At 42.1% G+C, this 13,488-nt stretch overlaps 1 protein-coding gene across 1 annotated transcript; it reads left to right on the forward strand.

The window, feature by feature from the left end:
* The first annotated feature begins 1,872 nt into the window (after positions 1-1,872).
* nr1d1 (nuclear receptor subfamily 1, group d, member 1) lies at positions 1,873-12,889 on the forward strand. The gene is made up of 8 exons (XM_067477927.1): positions 1,873-2,237; positions 8,234-8,503; positions 8,856-8,944; positions 9,069-9,213; positions 9,520-10,226; positions 10,468-10,653; positions 10,755-10,965; positions 11,482-12,889. The coding sequence occupies exons 1-8, from the start codon at positions 2,201-2,203 to the stop codon at positions 11,700-11,702; spliced, it is 1,866 nt and encodes a 621-aa protein (XP_067334028.1). The 5' UTR covers positions 1,873-2,200; the 3' UTR covers positions 11,703-12,889.
* The last annotated feature ends 599 nt before the right edge of the window (positions 12,890-13,488 follow it).

Genomic DNA, 13,488 nt, shown 5'->3' on the forward strand with positions numbered 1-13,488 from the left:
CTTTGATTTCACGTATTCATGTCCTGCAGCGCCACCCAGTGGACAGAAGTCAGAGCTGCTTCATTAGTCCGGTGAATTACTGATGTTAACAACTCTTTGTGGTGTGACGGCGCAGTGGTAAATGTTTGGTTTGGTTTTTTCACAGTAAACTCGAACTAAAGGTTATAATGGGCTGAAACATGCTAACAAAAAAAGTACTGACTCAAGATTGACAGAAATATTCTGCAGTCAAAAATGAACAGACGCCATCATGACTTTAATACAAGGATTCGTACTGGAAGCTGAGCAGCTTTAAGGGGCCTTGTAAGCTGTGAACAAGGAGGTGGTGATATTGTGCCATTTTCCTGCAGGAGGTGCCATCAGTCTTTGTGCTGCTCTGATTTAAAATGAAGTTAAGTTAAAATGAATCTTCAGCAGGAGGTGAGATGATGTCCAGGTAAAGCCTATAAAATCGGAACTTTGCAAGGTTTATTAAATGCTATGTATCTCTGTCAACTGGGGGGAGGGGGGTTAAGTGATCAGTGTTAGAGCATTGGGTTGGAGTACACAAGGCTATAGAATGGGAGGGTTGCGGCAGGTGGGGCATCTGGCATAAAATCAATGTGTGGAACACGTTCCTCTCTGAAGGGACAATTTCAATTTAAATTGGTGTTTTTGTCATTAAAAATAATAATCATGTCTTAAAATTATGACCAACATCTTCTAAAGTGAAAGTGTTGAAGTCTGTTCATCTGTGGTAAAAGATGCTGCATTGTTACTAAAACAGCTACACAGGGTTAAAAAGTAAAACTTAAGTTTAGAGGAATTTTGTCATTATGGTAACAACTTATAGAACAAAGTTTCCCAGACCCTTCAGTAATGTTTCCACCTCAGGTACAAAGAAAGAGCCACTTCACCTGTGTGCACGAAGCCCCCTGATAAAACTACAAGAACCCAGTAGTAGTAGTAGTAATCATGTTTAGGACTTGGGTAGTGGTAGTGCTTGGTGTCTTCTGTGCGGCGCTGGCGCCACCAGACCAGACGTCATTCGTTGGCAGACCACAGCAGACAGGAAGGATTGTATACTTGTATGAGTAAGTTGAGATAAGCAGGAGATGTTGAGTTAACCACCCTGTGAGCAAGAGACAGAGCTTGGAACCTGATGCGAGCAGCTACAGGAAGCCAGTGCAGAGACCTGAACAGTGGTTTGACATTGGTCTTTTTGGCTGATTAAAAATGAGGCGAGCTGCTGCGTTTTGGATCATCTGCAACGGTTTGATTGTGGAATTTTACATATCTGCATGATTTTGAAAGTCAGTGTGGTTTTATGAAAGACAGTCATCTTTCTAATAACAATAGACACATGAGATCTAATGAACAGCATTATTGGATTTGATTTAGATTTGTTTGTCTGTCCAGCTGGTTCCTGGCCTCCTGTCATCCCCGGGATCAGTGCTCCTCTGCTGTGGCTCAATTGCTGTGCATGTCCCTCATTAGCAAAGCACACAGGTCTGTAAAGCAGCCACTTTCCCTCTGTCCCAGCTGTCTTCTCCTGATCTGGTCTTTAGTTTATTACCTGGTTTATTGCTATTTGATCTGATGTGTCTGCGTCCCATTACATTTTTTGTACATTTTTTTTAAAGTTCACTTTGTAAATGACAGCAGGTGTTTATTTAAATAATGTGATTGTTTGGGTTGAACTTTTATCTCTGCAACCTCCATTTTTTTCCGTTGTTCCGTGTTTTCTTCGTGCCTACACTTCCCACAATCCACCTCTCCGCCAGAGACCAGCGGCAGCTCCACGTGCCTGTGGATTTAAACAGGTACCTACTACAGAGGGGAGGGGCGGGAAAGTGTGTCACTGGGGCACGAGGCTCTCCCCGCGGTCACATGGTCCCGTTTTCTGCCGCGTGCGGGAAAGAACGGCAGCCCCCGCACATTCACATCATCATCAACGCGCGCTCCCTGTTTGAAAAAATACAGAGAGAGAGAGAAGCGCGTGCAGCAGATACCCGGCTCCTCGTGCAGCAGACGGACATCACCTTTGTTAAAGTAGAAAAGTAGAATCGTGGATTAGAATCTTTTTCTCCATCGTCATCTTCTTCTTCTGCGGTGTTTCACTCCTGTTTTTCGTTTCCTTCTGTGTGATGCGCGCGGCGGAGCCGCAATTTCTCAGGGATCTTTAAACGCCGCTCCAGTACGTGACTGTGTCAGAGTCAGGATGACAACACCTGTCGTGGACATGAACAACAACACAGGTAAAGAACACGGCTCCCCCATGCACGCGCCCCTCACACCTTTCCTCTCCCCGCGTCCGTGAAATTACAGCTAACGTTAGCTAGCGGCAGATGCGGTGCGTGAGTTTTAGAGCAGCGGAAAGTTTCGTTTCGTCGTGAAGCTTGAGGAGCAGTTCGGTGTAAATCTATCAACTTCATGTTTGGTGTTTGGTTCGCTCAGTGCTTTAAAAATGTCATATTTATGTCCGGATAGTCGGACTATTGCCGAAACGCGTTTGGATGACTTGTTTAGTTTGACCCGGGCGGTGTTGCGAGCAGCAGTACTTGGGAAGGTGTGAAACATAAGGTGTGAATCCACTTTAACGGGCGACTCCGCAGCTAAACGGACAAGCGAAACTGTGTAGAATAAACATGAATGGGGTCTGACGCGCGTCGCACTGCTCTGCCGTCAAACGCTCTGTTGGTGCGTTTTAACTCCTAAATAAATGTCTAATAAGCTACACACTTAATAACCGAATCCAATCCGCGCCGTCAGCCCTTATTAATTTGTGTGACGTTGTCAGTTTGATTGGGTTTGACTCTGAGCGTCAGTGGGTTTCGGTACCCACTAGGGAACAGGTGCGCGTTCTGATGTGGACGATCACGGGGACAGTCACCGTGATTCCGGCTGCGTTTTGGGGAACTGGGTCATGATGACAGTGCTCGGTCGGTGGGTCGTTCGGTGTCAGGTGGAACAGCCCGGATGTGTGTGTGTGTGTGTGTGTGTCTGTGACATGTGTGTTCCTTCACTATAGCTGCCGTTGCCGGTTCACATGGACCGGCAAACTGGGCCATGTGCGCTTTGTTTTCACTGAGCTCCGCGGCTATGATTGGCTGCTGGAGGAAGTGAGCTCATTACATAACCCCCTCCCCCTCTCCTCCCCCTGACCGCCTCACCGTGTGTTTCTGTTCTCAGCTGCTCCACATTTTAATAACAGCAGCATTAATCATGATAAAAATAAAATCTAAATGTTATTTTTTTTAAATACTTGATTGAAGCATTAAAATTAATCTAACTTACCTTTTTACATTTTTCCAAGTCAGGCAATGAGTTTGGAGATAAAACTTGTTTTTCAAGTTGAAGGTCCAACATAGAAATAAGTATAAAACTAATTGGTTAATAACACAGTTTTTTGTGATGTTGTGGTGGTGGAAAGTTAAGTAGTATGACTCGAGTATGAGGTACTACTACATGAATCTGCCAGCAGCGGTTATGTTGGAGACGCTTATACAAATAATAATCAATTAATTATGACATTATTATTATTATTATTATTATTATTATTATATGGCCTGTTGAGGACATAAGTATAAGATAATCACACCTGAACCCAGCTAGAACACTGTGAAGGCCCAATGCTTTCTATTCACTTTTAGGTTAGTTGTAAAAAAAATGTAGTTAAAAAAATGATAGTTATTATCAGACTTCCAATGGCAGAGCTGCAGGTAATGATAATAAGACTATATAGCTGTTCACTTCCACCTGTGTATCACTGAAAAGTGAACCATGTAGATTTGTTTGTAGTCACTGTATGAACTAAACTACAGTTTGTATCTGTAGCTTGTACCGTGCATCTTTCAGAAACACTGGATTGCTTCATAACAAGTTGAGTATGTTTTTAGTGACAGTGTCTATTTGGTTTTACTTTTAAAATGTTTCCCATTTCTTCTGCAAGTTAGTACTGCTGCTACTAACATAGAAAAGTTAAGTACTTTTTCCACCACTGTATGTGTAACTTCAGAGCTGATTTAGCCTTAACTTTTACCTTAAATTACGAGGTGGACGTAGGCAAAGACAGGATAACTGTACTGATGTGTATTATCTGACTCCCACCTCCTCTTCATTCCTGTTTTGCTATGTGCAGCCTTGACTGTGCCCCCCTTTCCTTCACCACCCTGCAGTGTGAGAAAGTGAAACAGCAGCCACACCAACAACCAGAAACACACACAACACTCTTCCCATAACCATCAAACTCAGGCTGATTTGATCTGAAAAAACTCCCAAATCATTTTTATCAACGGCCTGAAACACAGCACCTCACAAGAAAGTGAGGCTCCTCCACAGCAGGAGGAGAGGGAGGAAAGAGGTGTCACAGCTTCTGTGGTGGTTTCTGATGGGACGTTTTACAGCCTGAAGTTTAGGTTTAGTGCTTACATTTTGGAAATGTCTGTGCTCAGTTTGCCTTTACAGTGTAACTGAGTGGAAACCTGTTAAACAGAAAAGTTTGGAAAAAAGTTTGGTTTCTGGTCCTGCAGTGGCCCATATCCAGACTGATATTGACTGAACCACAAACTGAACCCATGTACAGTTATTACAAATGTATGGAAACAGGAGATAAGAGATGTTAAACCACATTTTTCTTAACTTTTTAAATGGATCATTCTGTGTTTTACTCATCGCCCTGAAGACCTAGCGTAGCATAGGGTTTTTTCATTTTTGCTGAATTAATTATTCCTGTAATCCATAGATGGACATAAATCATGTGTTTGAGCAAGGCAGTAAAAACGTCCCTGTTTCACAAAGCGTTTGACTCCAGTCTGGGAAATGGTATCACATGTTAATCCACCCCCTCGCTGTCTCTGAAACACTCACATTTTCCAGGAACACCATGGACAGCTCCACACACTTTGTCTGTCTTTCTCTGTGATGTCAGCTTACGTCTGTAAACACTCAAACAGCCCAGAGCGGCTGGAGTTTAGGTTCAATGGAAACCTCAGCTTTAGGTTATCCTGCAGTTTTATTTCTGCTGTTTTTAGCCATTTTATCTTTGTATCTTTTCGATTTCTGGTCATTGTGCATGTCTTTGTAGAAGTCATTTTTCATTTCCTCCGTAGTTATTTTCTGGTCTTCTGCAGTATTTGTCTATTGCAGTGTATCAGTGAACCCTGTGTTTGTGTGTTGGTTGTGAATGGCAGGAACGTGAGAGGATGGGCAGAGGGGAGGAGGCGTGTGGGTGTAGGCGGGCTGGTTTTGGGCTGGTCTCGTTGTGGAGCCGGCTGTGTGGAGGAGGCACGTGGCTAAGGGGCGTGACAACCGAGGACACACGAGCCTCCCACTGAGTCTCACAACGGAGGGAGGGAAAATAAAAAAGAGAGCAAGTGGGGGAGAGACGGAGCTGAAAGAGCAGCACTTTGAATTAAAGCCTAGAAACCAGATTCAGTGTGTTTGTGTGGAAAAACTGCAGGGTTACTGATGTAACTGTAAGGTTTGGAGTACTGTAGGTCTTAGTGATGACATAATAATACTGCTTTGATGTTTCAGTGATATTCTTATATTAGTACACTTTGAGTGCCAATAGGTAGAAAAGCACAGTGAAGTGCAGACCATTTATTTTCAGTTGTTGTGTTATATGATATAAACCCAACATACACGGAATTTTTGTACATTTGGATTTCAGCCACTTTCTGTCACAGGGCTCTGGAAGACTGTGTGCGAGGAAACGTGTTCTTCTACGTGTTTGTGTCATTATGACCCATTTAGACAGTTGGCAGGAGGCCTGACTGGGAGTTATGTGCTGTTACATAATGAAAGTAATGGATCAGACTCAGGACTGGTCTCCATGTTTACATCCTCTGTCCTTATTCTCAGGGTTACAACAAGCTGAATATTTAAACCGCTGTTAATACCAAACCTGCAGCTTCATAAAACCCAGCAAAACACTTCATTTGTTCCTGATGAGTTGGAAATTTCTGCAGCAGTACAGTATAATATACATTATAAATTTTGGGCTGATGCAAGACATCAGGGCTTTACATTAAAACTGCCAAAAAATATACATTAATGGGAGTGTTGTGAATAATCACAGGACTGTGCTCCAGGGAAAGACTATTAATTCAGTTTTCTTTATATTTGAGATATTTAATATCACACAAATATCATTCAAATGTATCTATCTCGGAAAAATACAAATATGAACTTAATGGAGTAATGGGAGACTGGTGGTATTAGTAGAAAACATTATTATGTAACATTTTTCCTGAGGGTCATTTTTCATAGCCGCAGATTCTGTGCTAACACAGAACAACACAAATCAGGTGTCGCTTTTTTTTCTTCTCCAGCTTCTGTTTTGATGGACAACGATGTGAGTAATTCTCTGTATTCAGCCTACAGCTGCTGTTTGAACAAAGAAAATATGACAAATGAACAATGAAAAGATCAAATATACATTATGCTCCAATTACTTCTGTATTATTTCAGTGAGTTCTAGTTTAATAATCAATACTTTTTGAAAGACTAACACGTGGTGATAAGAATGTGTTAGTCCTACCTTACTCTTCTACTACTACGATGACAAGTACTGCTGTATAAAATCGGCACTCAACTAAACTGTATCTATCTATCAACTGTACCATTTGACGCAGACCCTCACAGTAAACCAGTGCAGTCCACTGTGTTTTGGGTAAGAAAAGTAAAAAAGAAAATTCAGAACTTTTGTAAAATTACCGGCTGTTTTGTTGAATATCTCTCACACACTCACTTAATATCTTAACATTTTTCCCTCCACTCATCCTTGAATGCACGTTTTTGCAATTAACTTTATTTTTTTCAATTTCAAGTATTTAAACTGGGCTCCTTTCGCTGACAAATCAACTTGAGAAAAGCAGCCACTAGCTTAAAGACAGGGTGAGGGGAGGTGTCACTCGAGAGCAGTCAGGGGCACGTTGGATTTGAAAGTTTGTTAAGGGTCCTCATTAAACTGTAAAAGGCTCGGTAGGAAAATGGAAGCTCCACACAGAGATGCCCCAGTCAGCTGGCAGATTCAAACAGTGCTGCCACCAGGCTAAATGATATACTGGGAAATAATTAAAGTCACAGAAATACAGCTAATTTCTATAAAATATTACAAATGCTTCCTGATGTTAGTCCCATGTACAGAGCAACCAGCCTAGTTTAAAAATGAAACCATGTATTTGTGGCAGGTTTTTAAATGATGATGTTTTTAGTAGGAAATGGGCTTTAAGCTGAGACCCTCAAAGAGCAGGTCAGAATGTTCTATGACAGATGCACGAACACATTTTTGGTTATCCAAACAAACAGACTTTGATTAAGCTCATGCATAAAACATCACAACTGGCAGAAGTGATGATGATGTGTTTTCCCCTTTTGCACCTCAGCTCTTATTAAAGCAGCAGTGTGTTTCTCAGTGAAACCAGGCTGCACTGTGTGTTTATCACCTCATGCAGACAGAAATCAGGCTTCACATGCAGCTCTGACACGTGGGAGAGTTAAGACTCACTGCAGGGTGAAGGCAGAACATGCACTCGGAGAAAAACTGGATATGCGAGGGTTGTTTTTTCCTGTCAGGTTACACCACACTTCTCTCTGTCATCTGTAACAAAGTACAAGTACTGCTTCTGCTACAAGGCTGCTACTCTGACTTATTTGACATATTAGCAGTATTTAAAGTGAGCCAGTTCTCAGTAATTGTACTCTTGGCCACAGCTAAAGTGATAACGGTCTAAATGGTTCTTGGTTCTTGATGTTGCTGCACTGAGAACACAGCTGGGACACAGCTGGTCCCTGCTGATTCATTCATTGATAAGACTGAAGAACTGACTTTCTCTTGGCATCTTCTCAGTGGTTGTATTGGTGTTTTATTCTTGAAATCACAGAGCTGTTACAGAGGCTGTTCCTGTCACTATGCGATGTTACAACATAAGAAGTTTAGAAATAGATAAAACAGCCTTAATCCATTATTTATGTTTATTAACATTAATTAGTTTATCTGAAGTTTAAATGAGGCTTCAGCTTTTCTCTTCATTTTAGCCCATTAAATCCAAATTTCCCTCTTTTGTTACTACGATAGAGAAACTGTTGTGACAGCACAAAGACTAAATAAAAATGTCCTATAAACAAGGCTCAGTAATTTAAGCCTCTCTGCAACAGCTCCCCATCACCCTGTCCTCTGATAATAGTTAATCTTTAGGTATTGTGAAGGTCACTAACTATGACTAAATTACTCTCCTTTCTCCTGCAGGAGGTGTGATATCCTATGTGGGTTCATGTGGAGACTCTCCAACCCGGACCAGTCCAGTGTCTATGTACAGTGAGAACTCCAACTCCCAGCCCAGCTTCATCTCCTCCTCTTTTCCACCGTCCTTCCTCAGCAGCAACAGCTCCAGTTCTGGCTCTGCAGGAGAAGACGGCTCCTCCTCAGCATCCTCCTCTGCAGGAGGTTCACCTCGAGGCCGAGATGACGGAGGCTCTCTGAGGACGTTACCCAGCAAGTCTGTGGCCAGTCTGACCAGTAAGAACCAGGAAAATGCCCATTAAAGTGAAAAATTATTCTCTACAATTTATTGATTTTGTAGGTTAATTTGATTTTCTCAGTTCAATTCTAGATTAATCAGTTCTGCTCTCAATTAAAACTGCAGATGAGTATGACGTCCTGTCGAATCAGTAAAAGATGCAGTCAGATTAGTAACTGGTGATTTTCAAACAAATTGTCTTCTGTAACTGTGAAATCAGCCTCCTTAATTTATCAACTAAGAATCATAACCTCCCGCGCAAACAATACATCATAGTAGTGGTATTGAAAAGTTTAGAGCGGTTTCTAGGTTTGTTTGAAGACCTACTGACACCTAATCACTGTGTTTCAGAGCTGAACGGGATGATGCTGCTGTGTAAGGTTTGTGGTGACGTGGCCTCAGGTTTCCATTATGGAGTTCATGCCTGCGAAGGCTGCAAGGTGAGAGATCCCACAATTCTGTATACCCATACCCTGTCCCTAACCCTTACCCAACCCCTTATCTACACCTACAACACAGCAGTCATTTCGACTTAGGATCTGCACTGGTTATCTGTTCCTGCAGGGATTCTTCCGTCGGAGCATCCAGCAGAACATTCAGTATAAGAGGTGTCTGAAGAATGAGAGCTGCACCATCATGAGGATCAACAGGAACCGCTGTCAGCAGTGTCGCTTCAAGAAGTGCCTGTCTGTGGGCATGAGCCGAGACGGTCAGCACCCACCTTGCTCTCTGCACACACCTGTACACTTGGCTGCGGTTCTGTTAGCACATCTGCATTCCCTGAGATCACTAACATCCATATACAGTACTTAAACATTCCTGTAAGGTTGTCGCGTACAAACCAGAACACACAACAGATTTCACTCCACTGTCATCGTCCTTATTACCAAAATCCATTCTGATTTCTTCACACCTGTTCAATGTGACCTTCTTTTTGTCTGAAAGAAGCGATAATGTAAGGTTGTAATCACACCTCCTTCTGCTCCTTCTGCTCCTCCTGCTCTTCTGTCCACAGCGGTTCGTTTTGGCCGAATCCCGAAGCGTGAGAAACAGAGGATGTTGGCTGAGATGCAGAGTGCCATGAACAACATGGTCAACAACCAGCTGCAGAATGACTTCCAGCTCACCCACATCTCTTCCTCCTCCTCTTCATCCCCGTCATCCTCCTCCTCTCCGTGCCCAGGAGTGACCATCGCCCTTCAGCCTCAACCCTCAGCCCTGCCGCTCGCCCCGTCCTCCCCCTCCCCTCCTGCCCCAGCTTCCTCTTCCTCACCTCCACCTCTTCCTCCTACTCATCACCCCTCCCCTTTGTCCACCCCCCCGCCGAGCCCTGGATCTGACTCCACCATCAGCGCCATTGCACGTGCTCACCGTGAAACTTTCCTGTATGCACATGACAAGCTGGCAAATCCCCACGTGCCACTTCAGCAGCAGCAGCAGCAGCAGCAGAATAACAACACTCACCACGACCCTGGGGAGGAGGCATTCTGGGGACCCAACCGCTGCCCCAACGGTTACCATGCCAACGGCTTCAACACTATCTATAACCATAACAACAACCTAGAGAATAGAAACTATATACCAGACAACAGCGGCAACATCACACCTCATCACAATAGCAATGGGAGGAGGAACAGTAATGTGATTGGAGAAGACAGGCTTGGTGATCATGTAGCCAAAGAACAGAACTGTCCAATGAAGAACCGAACCGGGATTGTGCTGGTAAGAGCTCCCTGGTAGATTGTTACCGGTTGTCTTCAATGCTATCTGATGACAACTGGACTTGCCTGAGGTTCTTGATAATGTGTTATGGAATGGCTTGATGGGTGACTGACAGGTGGGAATGCCATCTTCAAACACCTCAAGCAAGTCTAGTTGCCAACAAGTAGTACTTTTAGGGATAGGCCGACCTGGATGACTGAGAACCTCCACGAACATGGTTGATGTAGTTCTCTCTTTGCAGGCTTGTCCGATGAACATGCAGCCTCATGCCGACCCCTCAAAGTCCCCCCAGGAGATCTGGGAAGACTTCTCTCTGTCCTTCACCCCCGCTGTCAGAGAGGTGGTAGAATTTGCCAAACATATCCCAGGATTCAGTGCTCTGTCACAGAATGACCAGGTCGCCCTGCTAAAAGCTGGCACCTTCGAGGTATGATGAATCTCTGTATCTCTGTTTTACTATCTATGCTGCTGTCTTACCTGTCAAACAAATGTGTACACTAAAGATTCAACACCTTTTTCTACCTTCAGGTGCTAATGGTGCGTTTTGCATCATTGTTCAATGTGAAGGAGCAGACGGTGACGTTCATCTCTGGTGCCACCTACAGCCTGGTGGAGCTGCAGGCGATGGGGATGAGTGAGCTTCTCGGAGCCATGTTTGACTTCAGTCACAAACTAGCTGCAATGGAGTTGAACGCAGAGGAATTGGGACTATTCACTGCTGTGGTGCTGGTGTCTGCAGGTGAGGATGGAGGGATAAAATGATGGAGTCCACATTTAACAAAGTTTGGTTCATTATTTTAAGTGAGCATGTGTTTAAATTTGCAATATGTGGTCATTTTATTCAAATAATGTCCGTCTGGAAATTGGGCCTGATATTTATGGAGGAATGTGGGCAGTGTGCGTCTCTTAGAGAGAGCAAACGATAAGAATTGCTAGGTATGATTCAGTCGTGTATCATCTGCATATCAAGAAACAAATCTGCAAGAAAAAATTGTCATCACACAAATGCAAGGGAATAGAAAGTGGAGCATTTTACTGTGAAATGTGGTTAAGTTAAAGTAAAATTAAAATTGAAATATTGATCAGGTCACCCTTGAAAAATATGTTCTTAAGCTCAAGAAGCTCTCCAGCTGGTTAAATAAAGCTTACATTTAAAAAAACAGTGTAACCCTTTAACTACATCACAAGAAAAACAGTTTTTGTATGTAGACAAAATCATGTTCTAAACAGTTTTCCTCATGCTCTTCTACCTCAGACCGATCTGGTATCGAAAATGTGGCATCAGTGGAGCAGCTGCAGGACAACTTGATCCGGGCTCTGCGATTGTTGGTTAACAAGTCGTCCGTCGCTCTTGGTAGCGACCAACACAATGTGGACTCGCCACGTTTCACCAAACTGCTGCTGAAATTGCCGGACCTCCGGACCCTCAACAATATGCACTCTGAGAAACTTCTGTCCTTCCGCATCGATGCGTGATGACGTTTTCTGAATTTCCAGTGATCTCTGGTGACGACAGACATGACTCACATTATGTCACATTGTTACATCAACATTGCCACAACATAAACACAGACATGATGATGATGATGTCATCAGCAGAACCACAGCTTACTGCCAGAAGAAAAGTTAAAGAAGCCGTTTGACATTTTACCCAAATCCTTTAATGAGTATCTGACTCAGTGTAAAGCAGAAAACAATAGGATTCATACAGGATTCAAAATGTCTACTCGTCTTGTCCAGATGATTTAAGGTGAAAAGGGACACTTTCAAAAAACTCGTTCAGACACCAGCACGTAAAACAAGTAAAGAAAAATAATAGAGATTTTAAAAAGGACACTGTGGATTTAGTGCTGCATTACTAAAATAAAAACATTCTGAGAATAAAGTGAGGGTTTTATTTGCATATTACTACAATAATGTTGAAATACTTGAAATATAAGTTAAAACTATTGTTATTTTCTAAATATTATAAAAATATATATTGTACATTATGCTGTATTCTGACTTTAGTCAGTGAATTTCCCAAATGGATTCCCAGACTTTTGCAACTTTATTCTCAGAACATTATTATTTTCCTTATTTATGGGGACATGGTACTATAACTCTAAGATATTTGCTTCTTTCAGAGGACAAAGAAGAGAATTTACCTTTTACTGTGAGGAGGGAAACTTCCATGGTCAGTCCACCTTTCCTCTTCTTCAAACCCAATAACACCAGCCAATAAGTGAAGGACAAATAGAAAATGAGACATTACAGCCAGCTGCAGTCTCTCTAATAAACATTATGCAGCAGACGTTCTACATAAAAACTGTAAATACTTATAAATACAAATATCCAATTAAACTTGAACAGTTAGCAGAACTGTGTTCCACAAATATATTATACTGTACAGCTATATTTTTTTGTTAATATGATTGATGCCTGTGTAAATATGACTATAATGAAACATGGTTCAATATGAAATGCATCTAATAGAGCTGGGATTGGGATGTATGTATTTTAATCTGTTTTATGTTGTAAGACATATATATACACACTTTTGTTTCAGATAGTGTGGAAATTATTTTTTAATCCCGATTACGAATGGATTACTGAAGTCTGTATAAAATGTTATTTTCTTTTTAACAGGGTCTCAGAATAAATACCTAAAATGTGTAAACAAATTTTTTTTTCATAGTTGCTTTTGCAGTAAACTAACTTTGAACACGATCCACTTCCAGGTTTTGCACTGAGGATGTCTTCTATTTTTCTGTGTCTCATATCATTTTTAAAATTAATCTCATTGATTTCAAGGGATTGAGCTAAAGGAAGCATTTAAGAAAATTAAGTAAAAAACACCAAATGGGCCTGGTCATTTAAAGTCAGGCCCATTTGTTTGTAATAAGATATAACAGACCTAAAGAAGTTTTCATTAGCCGAAGTTCTTTTGTCAAAACTCTTCAGTATAATACACGCAGAGAGATCAATGAAAAACCTTCACGCAGGATGTACATACATATCATATTGAAGTTATTACCAAAATATATCAACAGACTAACAGAAAACAGTGTCTGAATCAGAGTGTATCTGAAACTGGGAAGCAGCCCCTGCTGCTGCTTCCTGATTGGTCAGTTGTGATGCCGAGGTGTAGCAGCAGCTGGCCAATCACAGAACTGTGGGAAGTTGTTATGAGGTTCCAGTTTGACCCATTTTACATTAGTGTGACTCTTCATCTCCCTTTGTTACAGTTATAGTTACAGATAACTCATCTTCTCCACTCTGA

Source organism: Channa argus, chromosome 15 (genome assembly GCF_033026475.1).
Source record: "Channa argus isolate prfri chromosome 15, Channa argus male v1.0, whole genome shotgun sequence".
Taxonomy (NCBI): Eukaryota; Metazoa; Chordata; class Actinopteri; order Anabantiformes; family Channidae; genus Channa; species Channa argus.

What these genes read in the sequence shown, in the direction of transcription:
- nr1d1 (XM_067477927.1), top strand. Translation starts at nt 2,201, where the DNA reads ATGACAACACCTGTCGTGGACATGAACAACAACACAG. An exon ending in GTCTGTGGCCAGTCTGACCA is followed by an intron (nt 8,504 to 8,855) that starts GTAAGAACCAGG and finishes ACTGTGTTTCAG; the next exon opens with AGCTGAACGGGATGATGCTG. An exon ending in TGTGGTGCTGGTGTCTGCAG is followed by an intron (nt 10,966 to 11,481) that starts GTGAGGATGGAG and finishes CTTCTACCTCAG; the next exon opens with ACCGATCTGGTATCGAAAAT.